This window comes from Oryctolagus cuniculus, chromosome 2 (assembly GCF_051225735.1).
Source record: "Oryctolagus cuniculus isolate XC-2025 breed Fujian yellow rabbit chromosome 2, ASM5122573v1, whole genome shotgun sequence".
Lineage (NCBI taxonomy): Eukaryota > Metazoa > Chordata > Mammalia > Lagomorpha > Leporidae > Oryctolagus > Oryctolagus cuniculus.
Window position 1 is genome coordinate 146,679,203 of NC_142868.1, and position 17,092 is coordinate 146,696,294.

General features: G+C 40.2%; 1 protein-coding gene across 8 annotated transcripts in view; it reads left to right on the top strand.

Moving 5' to 3' along the window:
* Window positions 1–17,092, top strand: part of USP34 (ubiquitin specific peptidase 34) — a 234,077-nt gene that overhangs the window by 215,679 nt on the left and 1,306 nt on the right. For 7 of the 8 annotated variants that reach the window (XM_051838286.3, XM_051838300.3, XM_051838326.3 and 4 more), the window contains 9 exons: window positions 556–682; window positions 1,625–1,732; window positions 3,171–3,275; window positions 3,391–3,515; window positions 4,523–4,646; window positions 13,526–13,605; window positions 15,424–15,564; window positions 15,648–15,791; window positions 16,840–16,999. In XM_051838286.3, the coding sequence (XP_051694246.1) occupies window positions 556–682; window positions 1,625–1,732; window positions 3,171–3,275; window positions 3,391–3,515; window positions 4,523–4,646; window positions 13,526–13,605; window positions 15,424–15,564; window positions 15,648–15,791; window positions 16,840–16,999 (1,114 nt within the window). The remainder of the gene's footprint in view (window positions 1–555; window positions 683–1,624; window positions 1,733–3,170; window positions 3,276–3,390; window positions 3,516–4,522; window positions 4,647–13,525; window positions 13,606–15,423; window positions 15,565–15,647; window positions 15,792–16,839; window positions 17,000–17,092) is intronic. The other variant, XR_016229347.1, reaches the window with a different exon arrangement.

Sequence of the window (17,092 nt, forward strand, 5' to 3'; positions counted from 1 at the left end):
TAGGTAAATGCCTTCATGAGCACAGAGGCCAGGAAGAATTGGTTGTATTTGAGGAATGCCAAATAACTTGGCTGTGGCCATGAAGAGAAGCAGTGAACATTTCACTGAAGAGCTTCTTGACTGTCTACTGTTGTTAGGCTGTGCTGGAAACTGGGACACAGCATTGAGTTACTGTCCTCACAGCTTACAGGTTAAGTACTGTGCAGGTGCATTGTTCAGATGTGGTGATGTCACAGCATCTAGGTGAGGCATTTTGGAATTAATTGTGACTGATTATTTATAGATTGATGAACTGCTTTAATAGGATTAGAGAAAGGATGTTTCTTTGTAAAATGCAATAGAAAAACTCAGGGTCTAAGTAATCTAAAGTATTCGAGCTCTGAAGATGAATTGGATGGGGGAATGGCTTGTGTATGGAAAGCACATAGGATTGCACACACATATATACACATGGTGATTCTAAACACATACATCATAGAAGAGGAACACAACCACTGTGTGGCTCAGTGAAGTAAAAGTGAAATTAACTTTTCCATTTTTTTAAATCCCTTCTAGTCTTTCAACACATTACACATGATGTATCATGAAGCTACGGCTTGCCATGTGACTGGAGACTTAGTAGAACTTCTGTCAATTTTCCTTTCAGTTTTGAAGTCCACACGCCCATATCTTCAGAGAAAAGGTTTGGTCATCCATACTACTTATTTTTGTTAATACTCCTGTTAAAGAAAGAAAGATTCTTTCTCTCATTTATGTGTGGAAGGTGAGAGTGAAGCTGTGTAGCCAGCAGGAAGTGTTCTTCATGACTTCTGCAAAGCTGGAATGCTCTTGTGTGTTTTCTTTATGCTGTACTGAAAAATAAGCCATCCATTAGGATTTTGGGACATGGCAATTTTTGGAAGATTAGGAAAGGTTGCCAAGCAGTGACTGGGTGGGCGTTTTGTGAAGATTCTCCAAGTGGAAACTTCCCTGGCTTGGATTATATCATTTTTAGTTTCAAAAGAAATAGCTATAATATGTAGCACGCTTATGTCCCTGTAATAAGGTGTGATTTCTGAATTTACATGCATTTCTAGTGACGCTGAAATAAATGCTTTAAGAAATCATGGGCTGGTGTTGTAGTGTAGCATCTTAACGCCACTGCCTTGGACACCTGATCCCATGTAAGCATCAGTTAGAGTTCCAAATACTCCACTTCCGATCCAGCTTCCTGCTCATGTGCATGAGAAAGCAGCTGAAGATGGTCCCTGTACTTGGACCCCTGCTGCCCACACAGGAGACTAGGGTGGAGTTCCAGGCTCCTGGTTACAACTTGGCCCATTTGTAGCCGTTTTGGGCATGTGAGGAGTGAACTAGCATGTGGAAGATCTTTCACTCCTTCTCTCTGTCTCTGTCTCTTCCTGTCTGTCTCTTTGCCTTTCAAATAAAGGAAACTTAAATAAGTAAAGCAGGTTTAATAGTAATAGCCATCTCATGAAAATAGTCATTTATCTTTGACCAAAATTGTTTATGACATTAATTTGAATTTCTTAGTGCTTAGCATTCTGTATTTTATAATAGAAAAAGAAAAAAAATTGTGACGATTAATTTCTAAAATATTTTTATGCATGTTTTATATTTGCAGATGTGAAACAAGCATTAATCCAGTGGCAGGAACGAATTGAATTTGCCCATAAACTGTTAACTCTTCTTAATTCCTATAGCCCTCCAGAACTTAGAAACGCCTGCATAGGTAAGTTACTTAAACATGCACTTGTGTATGACTCTAGTGGAGACCTTTTTGGTAAGATGTGATATTAGATCTACAGGGTTTTGAAAACATTTTATTTTTTTATGAGTAATTCACATTGGCTTACCAACTCCTAAGAAAATCAAGTTCTGTTTCTTAACTCACTAGTAGCTATCAGTGGTGTCGTGGGAAGGTCACTTAATATTATGGCTGAGCCCTTTGACCTTAGGTTATCCATAGGTTTCTTGAAACTAAAATCTTACAGTGCTCTGAGTGCAAGGTAAAATCATATAAATGTTTACAAGGTAGAACTGACATTGTAAAGGACTGAAGTGATTATTTCACTGAGGTTTTTGTGCCCAAAAAGAATTCTGAGTAGCTGTCCTTAGGTTCTGAGCATTTTACCTTTTTATTGAGTGAACATTTATTTAAATAATTTGTGGCTTTTAAAATACAACCCCTCCATATTAAATTTATAATGAGTTTTTTACCACATTAGAAACCTTTTAAAGCAACAATAATTGTTGATGATTTCTCAAATAACTTGTGCCAGCAGTCAGCCGTGGTGTTCTGTGGAACTGCTGGCCTCCATTCTTTGCCCTTTCCCAGTAAGAGAGGACAGGCATCAAGCAATAACCTCCAATCACCAGAAATTATGCCAGGAGCTGGCACCGCAGCTCACTAGGCTAATCCTCCGCCTGTGCGCCGGCACCCCAGGTTCTAGTCCAGGTCGGGGTGCTGGATTCTGTCCCGGTTGCTCCTCTTCCAGGCCAGCTCTCTGCTGCGGCCCCGGAAGGCAGTGGAGGATGGCCCAAGTGCTTGGGCCCTGCATCCTCATGGGAGACCAGGAGGAAGCACCTGGCTCCTGGCTTTGGATCGGCGCAGCACGCCGGCCACAGCACATCAACCATGGTGGCCATTTCGGGAGTGTACCAACAGAAAAAGGAAGACCTTTCTCTCTGTCTGTCTCTCTCTCACTGTCTAACTCTGTCAAAAAAAAAAAAAAAAAAAAAATGCTGTATGGTGAGACAATGAGAATCCATCCACCTGTCCCGTAAAACAGAATTAATTAAAGTAGGTTATCTCCCTCAGATCCAAAGAACTGTGAACCTAGGTTTCTTTCTAAACAGTTGTGATTGAATTTATGAGAACACATAGTGCGTATGCATTAACTGTTTCTCTCACTGTACTACTTTCTCCATGAAACTTATCCTGTTGAGATAAAATAGTATTTTAAACTTCTAAGTGGTGGCTAGTAACTGCTGATCCAGGTGTGATTGAGCATTAGACAGGATTTGTCCCAGTGTCAGGAGCTATAAAGCAATTTTAGAATCATGAAAACTGGTTGCCATAATACCACTCTGACAGCAGTTTGGAGTTTGAAAGTACCGTGTAGAACATAACTTCAGGTTTTTAACTCAAATTGTGTTTTAATTTTCAGATGTCCTTAAGGAACTTGTTCTCTTGAGTCCCCATGATTTTCTTCATACTCTGGTTCCATTTCTACAGCACAACCATTGCACTTACCATCACAGTAACATACCAAGTACGTATTCATCTCGTCAGTACTTGAATATGGTTGGCATTTAATCATTCTGCACTCTGAAGCATGGAGATTTATTTTTTCCATTTATTCTTACTGTACACTTTTAATGTCTTAGTGTCTCTTGGACCTTATTTCCCTTGTCGAGAAAATATCAAGCTAATAGGAGGGAAAAGCAATATTCGGCCTCCGCGCCCTGAACTCAATATGTGCCTCTTGCCCACAATGGTGGAAACCAGTAAGGTATGTTGGGGTGCCAGGAAAATCATGGTTCTGTAGTGCAAAGTAATTTAAAATCCGCCCCCTGGCAGTTACCAGTATATTAGACTTAAGTGACCATTTTGTGGCTCCTAAGAAGATTAGACTCATTTGGACTTTATCCTTTTAGTGCTCTGAAATGTTGGTTGATTATTTACAAAATCAAAAATAAGCACAAGTAGTAAGTTCATATTCCACCCCTCAATAAATCCTTTAATAGTCAGCCTTAGTTTTTGTCACTAGGCTAAATTATAAATGGGTCATATATCTAAATCTGAAAAGTTGTCAGGTACTTACTATTTTTAAATTTGGTCATATAATCAATGACTCTTTTACTGCCCTTAAATCATATTCTTTTGACCTAAGCATAATATCACTGAATGATAGATTTATAATCATTTTTAATCTGGTTCCTGTCTTCTAACACTTACTCTAAAATAATGATAATTCTAAATTATAGAGACAAGGTACATTGACACGATAATTAGTTTCAACTTTTTTTAATAAATAATTTTTTCCCCTTTCTTTACCCACATGTCATTCTTACTCTCTTGCCCACCATCTTTTATCTTGCATATACTTGAGAAGCTCTTATAAGAGAAAATATGGAAAATAATTAATTAATTAACACTATAGTAACCATTTTAGAAATAATTTTGAATCTATTTCCAAAATCAGATTTAATTCATTCTTCTTAATGATATGTCTATAGAGCTAAAGTGTCACATTTTAAATTCCTACAGTAATTTTACGTTATTCAAGTATATAGAAATTATGGGTAATATTAATTTATAGCCATTTGCACACTGCAAATAAACTTATAACAATTAAGATCTTAACATTACTAGAAATTTTGAATTTAAAACTAGATTCTTATAGAATTTAAAGATTTAATCAGCTTTTTAGTTAAATTTTATTACATTTGCACAAAATATGCTATTTAATTTATTATACGATTTAAGTGCAACCATTTTATCATCTTTAACCTTCAGGGCAAAGATGACGTTTATGATCGTATGCTGCTAGACTACTTCTTTTCTTATCATCAATTCATCCATCTATTATGCCGAGTTGCAATCAACTGTGAAAAATTTACTGAAACATTAGTTAAGCTGAGTAAGTATAAAAGATGAGCAGTAAATTCCACTGAATTATTTTAAGTCCCTAGACATTCAGGAAGGGGAGAAAAAATATGAGACAATCCTTTTTTTTTCTTTTTTAAAGTGATGTTTAAAAATATTAGTATTCTTGGGAACATTTTAACTTTTCTTAAGAAAACACCAACTTACTGGTTTCCATTGAACAGTTCTGCCCAGAGTTTCAGCTGGCCTATAATGCAGTGTGGAGTAGGGCTGATCACTTCTGTATGTAGAAGCCCAAGTCCACCATATGCCCAGCAGAATTTGAAAAACAAAGCTTAAAAAAAAAAAAAAAAAAAAAAAAAACCAAAAAAACTGCTCTGCTTAGGAAGGCAGGCTTAGTGATGGACTTCCCCAGCCCTGATCTTAAAGATGAGATGAGCTCTATAGCGCCAGCTGTGCTTTGGAGCTGGCAATTACAAGAGCAAGCCAGGTAGGCTTGCCAGCGTGAAGCAGAGGTGCATATATGAGTAATTAGGAGGTAAGTCTCATACAATAGATGACTAAAAAGAAGAAAAGTTTCAAAGGGGCTGTTTGAGAAAGAGCAAGCAAAAGCATCAACAAATTATATAGGGGGAGAAAGAACTCATCTTCCTTAATATTGTATCTCCAAGGGTGTGCCTGAGTGTTGGTAGAGAACTCCTCCTGTTGGGTTATTTTCCTCTTGCTGCTACATCTTTAGAAGACATGTAGCTCTACTCCCAACATCCATATCTTAGGACCCCTAGAGTTTCCAGGGCTCTGTGTATCCCCCCTCCTGATATCATTGTTTTGTTGTAGAGGGTAGGAAGTTAAATATTCGTCCCTGGACCCACCATCCAGATCAAGACAGAAAGTATTAACATATTCTGAAAGTCCCTCTATACGCCCCTTCTCAAGTCACAACCCCCTGGCCTTCAAATGGAAAAGGTTTTTGGTTCATTCCAGGTAGGGCAAAAGAAGGGACCCTACCTTAGATCTCATTATCCAAGGAGGAGGAAGTTGTAACAGCTTTCAGGGAAAATTAATCTTCAGAAAAACCATCTTATTGGTAAGTGGTGAGAGCATATTCAGATTTGAAAGGTTGTTCCTTGCACCTGTGAAAATCAGCTGGTTTTATGTATGTGTGGCTGAAATGCCAAGATGTGGGAGGTATGTTAGTTTGTTTTCTGTTGTAATAAAGTACCCGAGCTGGTAATTTTTACAGAAAAGAGGTTTGCTTAACTCACACATTTGGAGGCTGGCAGTCCAAGATGAGGGAGCCCCCATTGGTTTGGCCTCTGTTGAAGGCCTTCTGGTGATGACGTAACATAACCTAACAGATGGCATCATGAGATGAGAGCCATGAGAGTGAAGGAGTAGCATACAGCAAGACAGGAAGCCAGAGAGATGCAGGAACCAGGCTTGCTCTTTTCCCCTGTCGTCCCGGGGAATAACCACCTTGCACTAGACACCACCTCTTACAGGTTCCACTAACACATACTCCTTTGAGGAGCACACTCAGGGTGTCCAAACACCGCAGGGATAAGGATACCCTCAGACAGGACTGTGCACCTGACTCATGGCACTTGGTAGAAAGCTAAAACATGTCATTGGCAGTGATCAGGTGTGAGGAAATATCCAGGAATTCTAGTAATGCAGTGTTGCTCCCAGATAAGGAGAAGGACTTAGAATTAAGTGTGCAGACCTTAGGAAAAGCTCTTGGTGATTGAGTTCATGTGATGTAGACTAAGTTACATGAAGAGCTATTCTAGCTACTTGAACAGCTTTGACCACCTAATATTCTACTCTTTGGGATACTGTCTGTCAACACAAATGTGTACTTTCAGGGAAATTAAACATGGAAGGAAGGAAAAGGACATGGTACCCAGCCACCCAACATGCTGAGTCCCCTTTCATGAGGTTTTATATCACATCACTCCTATGGTGCTGCCTCTTAAAGTTTAGTTCTCTGAAAACACACTACTTTATATTACTTTCTACAAAGATGGAAGTCTTCTGTGCACCACTATCTATCTGCAATATGGTGTATGTGTTGAGAACAAAGGAAATTGGAATTTGTTTATTTTAATTAAATTTTAAATAGCCAAGGGCCAGCGTGGTGACACAGTGGATTAAGCTGCCACCTGCAACATCAGTATCCCATATCAGTGCCAATTTTTATCCCAGCTGCTCCATTCTGATCCAGCTCCCTGCAAATTTGCCTGGGAAAGCAGCCGAAGGATGACCCAAGAACTGGGCCCCTGCACTCATATGGGAGACCCAGATGGAATTTCAATTTCAGGCTTTTGTCTGGCCCAGTCTTGGCCCTTGTGGCCATTTGGGGAGTGAACCAGTAGATGGAACACACCTTTGTTGCGGTCGCTCGCTCATTCTCTCCTCTGCCTTTCAAATAAATAACTAAATCTTTTAAATAAATAAATTCTAAATAGCCAAATACAGCTGATGGCACTGCCCTAGATAGAAATCAAAAACTTCACAAATGGAATGGAGAAAGAAATTATTCTTGGTTTTATCCTAGCCAGTACAGACATTGTCTTAGGTAAGAAGTCAGACAAAGACCTAAGAGCAGTGCCATCTTTATGCCTTCCTATAAAGTAGATAGGTTATGGCCCAGGATTCGAAGTTGAACTCTTTCAGCTGAACTGTTTCCAAAGTGAGGCACCCAGGAAAGGGCTGGAAAAAACAAAATCCACACCAATAACCACAATGGGGAAAAGAGTTAAGGGTTTTAATTTCTTTAATTTTTCCAAGAGATTGCTTTGCAACAGAAAGCCCAAGGGATAGGCTAAAATCAGTTATATCCTTCCTGAATCATCTGAACCTTGAGGATAGCTGGTCCAAAGTCCAGAAATTAGAATATTGTGACCAATAGGGAGATTGTCCAAAGAGCTACACTGGATTTAAGTTATTTCCAGTGCGTTGGGGAAAAGTTTTTATAGGTAACTGAGTGGTTTCTTACCATTTGTTAGGCACTAACAGGGAATTACGTAATAACTGTCAATTAACAACTGCAGAGTTACCAAGAACTAAATGGCTAGGGTTGAAGGGAGGAGGGGCAGAGATGTGGTTAGAGGAGATGGGAAGAAGTGGAGTGTGTTCAGGGAGGGTGACTGAAACTGCTCATTGCCATCTGTAGTCACAGTGGCACTGAAGCCACGGTATTTTTATATTTTAAAATAGCCAAGGTTTCCAGAAAAAAATCAGGAAAAAGAAAAAAGGAGGATGTGACACCACTCATTCTAGAAGACTTATTAAAGATAAAAAACTGTTTTAGAATTCCTGTATATAGTTTGCAGTTCAAAACGGTGTCAGGTACACACTGATAACTCTCACAGACTGTCCTTAACTAACACTGTTGCTCATTTTTTGGTTTATCCTTTTTGCAAAAATAGGTGTGTTTTCTCCCCTTTCTTACATAAAAGTAAACTACGATGGTTCAGACCATGTAGTGCAGGTGTAGAAATAACATCAACAGGGCCAGGTAATGGGATGCAACAGGCTTAGCTGCCACTTGGGACACCGACATCCCGTGTCATTGTGCCTGTTTTGAGTCCCAGCTACTCGGGCCTCCAATCCGGCTTCCTCCTAAGGCCCCTGGGAAGTAGTTAATGATGATCCAAGTACTTGGATTCCTGCTACTCATGTAAGAGACCTGGATAGAATTCCTGACTCCTGGCTGGGGCCTGGGCTAGCCCCAGCTGTTGGGGCATTTGAGGAGTAAACCAACAGATCAAAGAGATCTCTGTGTGTCTCCCCTCTTTTTTCCTCTTTAAATTTTCCTCTTTTTTAAATAAATAGATCTTCAGGGGGAAAAAAAGGATAGATTTGCCATAAATAATGATAGGAAAAATGAAAGCCAACAACAGTAACAAAATGAAATGAAAATGAACAAAGCAATTTGTAGTGGAAAATAAAGCACTATTTAATTTAGAAAAGAAATGCCTAGGTAGACAATAGAAAAAGTCCCAGCAAACATATGGATACACTAGAATTTGGTAGATGCTATTAATGATCTATCCTATGAGTGCAGAAGAGGTGGTACTAAGATCATTGGCTAGCTTTCTGTGGGGGAAACACAAATCTTTAGTACCTATAATTAATTCCTTTGATAAGAATTAATTAGAGGATGGCTAAAGATTTAATTTTGGAAAAATATCTGTAAAATACTAAAGAAAAACTTGGGATCATATAGATACCTCCTTACAAAAGACCCTGTCGAATAGGACTCAAATCCCAGAAATAAGGCCGGCGCCGCGGCTCATTAGGCTAATCCTCCGCCTGCGGCACCAGCACACCAGGGTTCTAGTCCCAGTTGGGGCACCAGATTCTGTCCCATTTGTCCCTCTTCCAGTCCAGCTCTCTGCTGTGTCCCGGGAAGGCAGTGGAGGATGGCCCAAGTGCTTGGGCACTGCACCCACATGGGAGACCAGGAGGAAGTACCTGGCTCCTGGCTACGGATCAGTGCGGTGTGCTTGCCACAGCGGCCATTGGAGGGTGAACCAACGGCAAAAGGAGACCTTTCTCTCTGTCTCTCTCTGTCTCACTGTCTAACTCTGCCTGTCAAAAACAAACAAAAAATCCCAGAAATAAGTAAGAAAGTGAAAAATGTTGACTACATAAAAATTGAAAATACTACATTGTGAAAAGTGCCATAAGTTGAAATAAAACAATGGTGAATGGAAAAAATACATATCTAACAGATAACTAACATTGCCAGTATACAAAGCTTTTTTTAGTCTTTTGGTAAAACATTGCAGAACATCAAGCAAAATGTACAAAGTACATAAACAGACTGTTTACACACACAGTGAATGTCTGGTGACCAAAGGAGAAGCTGGCCGCATGCATTTATAAAGAAAGCATCAATGATTTATCTCTCTTGACCTTTTATTTATTTATTTTTATTTCAAACTCAGTAAAGTTTAGAGATTGCCCCCACTTAAAACAGTCTGGAGGAAAGGAGATATAATGGAGAACTAGTCAGAGTTGATTGGGGGAAAATTTGACATTGCCAGAATGTTCACACCTCTGACCCAGCAGTACCCGATCTATTAAAACAAGAAGCCAGGAACAGCCTTTCAGTTACATGAAAAGAAGAAAATTGGAAAACAGCAGGCAGATTCTTAGAAACAGGGGAGATCACAGTTAGTACGCATACAGAAAAAGATAGAGACTAATCATTTAAGGATGAACTTAGGAGATGCTCTCTGTTAACTAAGGTTTAAGTTATTTGTAATGACTATACTTTGGTTTTGTAATTGGAAGAAAGGCTTTAATATAGAATAGTGGTATGTAGAGCAAACTCTTTAATTACACCAGGGTTTTTTTGGGGGGTACTATATTTTATGTGCAAACTCTACAGTGTTATGCTCAAAACAAAATAAATCCCTTGGTTTCTATCATTTTAGTTAAGTACTTTTCATTTTCAACCACAAAACAGGAATTCCTTTTATCATCTTTTTGTTACACTGGTTTTGAAATTTTTCTTAATGGAACTAACAGAAAGTGACGTTTTCCGTATAACGTAATAAAGAATCTAGAAAATCTGAAGTCTTCAAAATCTCTCAAATGAAAAATTTAGTACAAATAGCAAATGTAACAATTCAGGTCTGCAGGAAGGACTGCTTGGATCCATGTTTCCTCTGTGTGGTATCAGGGTGGTACAGCCTGGAAGAGTGACTGCTTCACTCTTTCAGAAGCCTTCTTGGGGTTAATAGATCTCAGCACTGACTAGTCATGGTATCTGGTACAGATGAGAGGCCATCTTTTTCAGCTCACCCAAAGCAAACACAGTTATGCTAGGTTAACACATGGTAATCACATCAAAGAGACATTTATAGTTCTGAGGTTGGTCACTAATATGTTAATATACAGGAGAAAGAACTGGCATAGGGATCTGAATAGTCCATGGCTGGGCCATCAGATGGTTTTCTTTCAATAACCTATGTGGGAAGCTGAATGAGCAACAGTCAGTTGCTTAGTTGGTGTGAAGTCAAAACAAGGGGAATTAGGCAGATCAAAAAAGTCCTGTTCTTGAGCTAAAATGTCGCACATCTCCTATGAGTGCATTAGTCATGGCTTTCATCCACTGGCTAAGGCCTCTGCCTCTGCTGGATAATGTTTGGAGGGGCTTAACACATTAGTAGACAATTGGACAGAACCTTAACACAATTTGGACAGGAAAAACCATAACTAGTAAAGATATACATGAAACATTTTTTTCTCATAGCAGCTATGGGCAATACAAAATAATCTGACACACTTTTTTACCTCTTTCAACACATGTAGCATTTTCTACAGTATGAGGTGTTAGTAGTGAAAAAGGATGTATTTGGAACATTTTTTATTTTTGTGTATTCCTTCATTGGTGGGAACAGGGCAGGGTGGGCCATGCCTTGTTGAGGATGCCTGAAGTCAGGGGTGCATAAGCCAGGATGTTTTAGGCATGTCCATCCTGTTCCTTGGAGCAAGGCTTAGATATGTGCCTGAGAACTTAGGTGATTCCATTTCCCTTTGCCTTACACCCAGGAAGTAAGCTGCCTTAGATGGAGGAGGAGTGTGTGGAGTTAAAGGTATTAGCTTCTAACTTGAATCAGAGGAAAAGGGTTCTTCGTCCCCAGTGCTTTGGAAGGTGCTGTGGGGGAATAAAGCTGTTGCTGTGAAGGGGTAGCCTTCCAAAGAAGGTGTAGCTCTGAGAGGGGGGGGGCAGGACTATAAGGGGGTGTGTTTAGCCTCCCACAGGGTGGCCCGGGGGTTTCTAGAATGTGTTATACAGGAGGGTCCAGGGGACGCTTATCTGTATTAGTAAATAGGTATGGTTCATGCTGCATCATAAGCAGGTACACCATGCTAATCTCCTATGCTAGTAACAGTAGTGCAGGTGATGGGCAGATGTACAGAAAATCATGGAGATAAGACACAGATGACTGAAGTTTGGCTACACATTGATTATTCAAAGGATTAAGAGCTTTAGAATCTGATAAACCTGGGATGGACTCTGAACCACATTGTTGACTGTTTCAAGATAAATCTGAACACTTGACATCATCTCTCTTAAGCCAATTTCATCATCAGAAGGGGTGCGGGAGGGGTCAGGGTAAAATACCTCCTAAAGTTGATGGGAAATGTGATTGACCCAGTAGATGTCAGTCAATGGCTGCTTGGATCAGAATGCCACTTAGAAACGATTTGGGATCATGAAGGCCTCTGTGGTGGCAGTGGTTTCTGTGTTGCTATTGTTGGCATGCTGGCACTTGTGGAGTACAAGTGTAAAGGATATGTCATTTTGGGGTGAAAAGAATAAAGACCAGAGAAGTGGAAATGACAGTATAGGGCTAGCTTTCCTTGAGAGAGATTAGGTCAGAACAGCATCAGTTCAGGGGTTGACAGACTGTGATGAGTGGGACACAAAAAATTGTAGACTTCACAGTCCACAAGTGGTCGCTGTCACATTATTTTAGCTAATAGGCTCAAATAAAAACAGGCTGTGGGTCAGACTTGGCCTAAGGCCCACAGTTGCCTACCCCTCCTCTAGTTTTATGGGAAATTACGATACAGGAACACAAACCCCCTCTTCCTATAGCCACAGATTGGATTGGCATGTCTATTTTGCTCCTGTGTATTCTGATATTACGATGTGTAAATGCTTCCAACCTCAACCATATTCAGTCAGGATAAAGGGGAGAAACGGTAATGTTTCCTTTGGCCTTCACAAATCTTGACAATAAAATACAGGCTTACCCACAAAAGGGATCCTAAAGAACTGAATACTGATCTGACTTGCCTTTTAAGATGTTCCCTAATGCTTGATCTCACGCAGACTATAGTCCACATGCTGCCTATTTTTATAAAATCAGCAGCTATCTGCCAGCTAAGAACAGGTTTCCGATTTTTTTTTAAACCTGGAGTAGTATTTTGTGACATGAAATTTTTGAGATTGAAATTTGTCTTCATATGTAAGGTTTTGTTGGAAGTCAGCTGCAGCCGTTCATTTAGCATCTGTTTATGGCTTCTCCCACTGCCTCCGCAGAGTTGAGCAGTTGCAACAGATTTTATAGCCTCAGAGTTAAAAATACTGATTGGCCCAAAAATGTTTGTGAACTTTTGATCTTAATTTCTTAACTGGAGGAGCATAGCTCGTGTTTTGCTGTTTTCCTGATCATAATCTATCCCTGGGAATGAGGAGCCGCGGAAATGTATTCAGGGCTGTGGTACTGACACTTCCGTACAGTGAAGGTTGGGGTGGTTGAGGATAGGGAGCAGATCTCCTTGAGACAGAGCTGACATCTGAAATAGGAGGGGAACTTAAAAGCATAGTGGTTCCACATAGGACTCAGTGTCAAGTGCAGTCCACCCAAATGATCCTGGAGACAAGGCTAGAAATTGGTAGGCTCAGAGCAGTGTTTATAGAAATGTACCACAAAGATAGTTTTCCCTGTCTTTGCAGAAACAAGGTAAAAGGAATGATAAGTTTGCTAATTCTTCACATTTTCAGTCTTGAAGTCTAGCTGCTCTGTGAAAACTTTCTAGTGTGCAGGGTGGTGCCTTAATCCAAAACAGCTTTGGAGCCACTTGCAGTGACTGATTTTCCCAGATAAAGTTCTGATACTCCAGAAGGAAGAGGGAGTTTAAGTTGCTTCAGGTCCTCCTGGGAATGAGGGTATAGGACAGTCAAGAAAGTGCATTCTAGATTATTTCACTGGCTAAAACATTGGAATGAATTCTTCCCCTATAGTTAGTTTATATTCATTTCTTTAAAATGCAGAAAATATGCATAGTTATGACCAGAAATAGCTAAAATAAATACCTGCAGTTTAATACCTCAGTAGTATAATTTATAATCATAACCTATTCTGATTTCTTTTCAAATATTAGGTGTCCTAGTTGCCTATGAAGGTTTGCCACTGCATCTTGCACTGTTCCCCAAACTTTGGACTGAGCTATGCCAGACTCAGGTAATGAAAATGAATTACAGATGATTTGGTCTGTCTGCTCATTTAAGTGCTCTTTCTACTCATCTAGGGAGCAGTGGGTTGAAAGCTAACTGCATGGAATCTGGGTATGCTTTAGGTTTTAGAATCTCGATAGGTAAAATATGATGAATAGAAATACTGTCAGACAGTAGGCATCTAGTTTCAAGGTTTTTTTTAAATTATTCTTTTGGTAGACTTGTATCACAGAGGGTATTTCAAGTAAGTTCATAATTGGATTTCTCATTTATAGGTCAGTGCCACTAGTTGTGGGAAAAATCCAAGAGGGATTATTGGGGCAAGGTGGCTTGTGCTACTTCTGGCTCTGTCTCCTCCCCACCATTGCACAAGTTCCAGCAGAAACCGTGACAGCCTTCTGTTTCTGATCTCTTCCTGACCCGTCACTTTCCAAGGGTGTGATATACTTGTCTTTTCATGTTTCTTTGAGCACAAGGAAGACTACCCTTCTACCTTGAGTGTCCAAAGAGTCAGCTCCTTAAGCTCAAATGGGCATAGAAATAATGCTCGCTTAATTGTGAAGGGTGAACGGCTGGGAGAGGGAGAAACTAGATTGGATCTGTTGGATGAGACAGAGAATCCCCTACTCTTTTAAAAAATCCTGAAGAAAGCCATTGGTTTTCTGTCTGGTTTATCTCCCCTTCTCCAGAGGAAGAGGTGGGTTTGCTGACCTTCCTTGACATGATAGTTTGTCAAGGGCTGTGAGTGTAGTGCGGCTGCCCAGCAGGCAGAGGTCTCGCCCTGTGGTTGTTTCTGTCTCCTGTTCTCAAGCTGTAAGCTCCTCTTGAATCACATCTTTGCAAGGCGTTTTACCTTACATGACCTAGGACATGGCAGGCATTCAGAAAAGAGCTTGCTCATTGATGTGTAGCTAAATAGTGCATTCAGGAAAGTGGAGAAGCTCTCTGCTTTCCTGTCTGCTGCTGCTGTTGGTACCTAGGATGGAATTTTCCCAGAACTAAGAGCTGAAGGTCTGGGGCTTGGTCCCACTCGATTTCCTGATTCCTTGGGTGACCGTGAGCAGTTTACTTCACTTACTAACTCTAATGAGCTAACTCTAGTGAAATATCTAAGTATACACATGGCATAGTGTCTTAACATTTTGTTCTGTTTTTAAAAAGTTTTTTCATATAAATAATCCATGATTAAAGCACACATACAAATCTAAGGAGGCTGTCTCCTTAAAAACATATACTACTTGTAAGAGCCATGACCATTTGAAAACAGGAAAACTCATTTCAGCAAAAAATCCTCACATTCAGACCTGCTAATCTGCAGGGAAGTAATTATGAAAGAGCTTTGTCTTATACCTTTACTTCTCCCCTTGTAAGTATTGCAAATAATCAAATTACCATAGATAATGAGCTCATAAAGTTTGACCATCTGGTTGAGAAGTTGATTTTAATTCTTAAAATTTGTGTCTTTCCTGTTATTTGCTTTTTGTACATTAATCGAGCCCCTAAAAAACATTCTCATTCAATAGCCACATTTTTCCAGTCCTCGTTACCTGTGTCAGTGCTGGGTAAGAAAGCCGCCATTTCTCTGGAAGCATCTTTGTTCAATCTTGCCATCCAGGGTCTTCCCTAGCACTCACCTACACAGTCCAAATTAGCAACCGCTCAGTGTACTGAGAGGACACTTGCTGAAACCAAAAGTTGAATAGCTGGGTTAGAAGTGGCTTTTCCAACAGAATTTGAAGTGACTTCAGATATCCACTATATGCAATGTGCTAAGTCCTTGGCTACTTCCATCTTCAACCATCAGTGCTTCTTCTCCCCACTTTAGTCCGCCATGTCAAAAAACTGCATCAAGCTTTTGTGTGAAGATCCTGTTTTTGCAGAATATATTAAATGTATCCTAATGGATGAAAGAACTTTTCTAAACAACAATATTGTCTACACATTCATGACACATTTCCTTCTAAAGGTATGTGGCACTGCCCCTTGCTTATGTTTGCACTTTGATCATATTGGTCGTTTGGAGAATGTTTTGTCTCTGATCTTTTTCAGGTTCAAAGTCAAGTGTTTTCTGAAGCAAATTGTGCCAATTTGATCAGCACCCTTATTACAAACTTGATCAATCAGTACCAGAACTTACAGTCTGATTTCACCAACCGAGTTGAAATTTCCAAAGCAAGTGCTTCGTTAAATGGGGTAAGGCTATAGAGGTGTAGGCTTGTACTTGTTCAGAACTTTCCTTAAATTAAACCTGTATTTGGCTTTCATGATTTTACTGTCAAAACTTTCACTATTCAGGTTTTTTTTTGGTTTTTTTTTTTTTTTTTTTTGGACAGAGTTAGAGACAGAGAGAAAGGTCTTCCTTTTCCGTTGGTTCACTCCCAACTACAGCCGGCGCCCTGCGCCGATCAGGAGCCAGGTGCTTCCTCCTGGTCTCCCGTGCAGGTGGGCCATCCTCCACTGCCCTCCCGGGCCACAGCAGAGAGCTGGACTGGCAACTGGGACTAGAACCCAGAGTGCCAGTGCCACAGGCAGAGGATTAGTCAAGTGAGCCACGGTGCCGGCTATCACTATTCAAGTTTTTAGAAGCACATGTTCCCTGTGTGTTCTGTATACTCGTAGCACACGTTCTCTCTCACTTTGAGACATGAGCTAATGTCATTAAATGTTTGGCAACACAAGCACTAAGAAACCCCTCATATCTCCATTTGTTCTGTGTTTGGGTTACATGACCTGTGATGTTGCTATTACTGCTCATAGTTCCAGAATAACCAAAACAGATTAATGACCTAAAAGTGGTTAAACCTAGGGCATTCCGTGCCCTCCATAGGTTCCCCTGACAGCCATCTCAGAGTGGAACCCCCGTGGAAATTCAGGGATAAGGGTAAGTACAGCCAGAACACGTCACAGGGCCAGATGGGGAAGAACGGCACTATTGACGACCACCAGAATTGAACTTAAACTAATTTCCGTAAGGCTGTTTCTCGTGAAGCAAAGGTCTTTAAGAAATAGCATTTGTAAGTCTGCCTTCTCATACTGATTTTTTCTGTTCCATTTTCAAAAAGCACTACTTGAGCATTCACTGTGACATTACCACCATGGTTATATACCTGTGTCAAGTAAAACAGCATCACCTAAAAATGCCAGCGAGATCTGGCTGGCTGCTTATGAAAGTTAACATTTTAAAACAGTTCTGTCAAAATGGTGGCTTCAGCATTTCAACGTCCTGTCTGGGTTTTTGTAGGACCTGAGGGCGCTGGCCTTGCTCCTGTCAGTACACACTCCCCAGCACTTAAATCCCGCGCTCATTCCAACTCTGCAAGAGCTTTTAAGCAAATGCAGGACTTGTCTACAACAGAGGAACTCGCTCCAAGAGCAAGAAGCCAAAGAAAGAAAAACTAAAGGTTAACTTTATAGATTGATGTTACCTTTAGGGTGGGGGGTGGTAAGAAAACAGTTGGTGTAACAGTTGAACCTCTCAACCTTTAAGTGCTCAA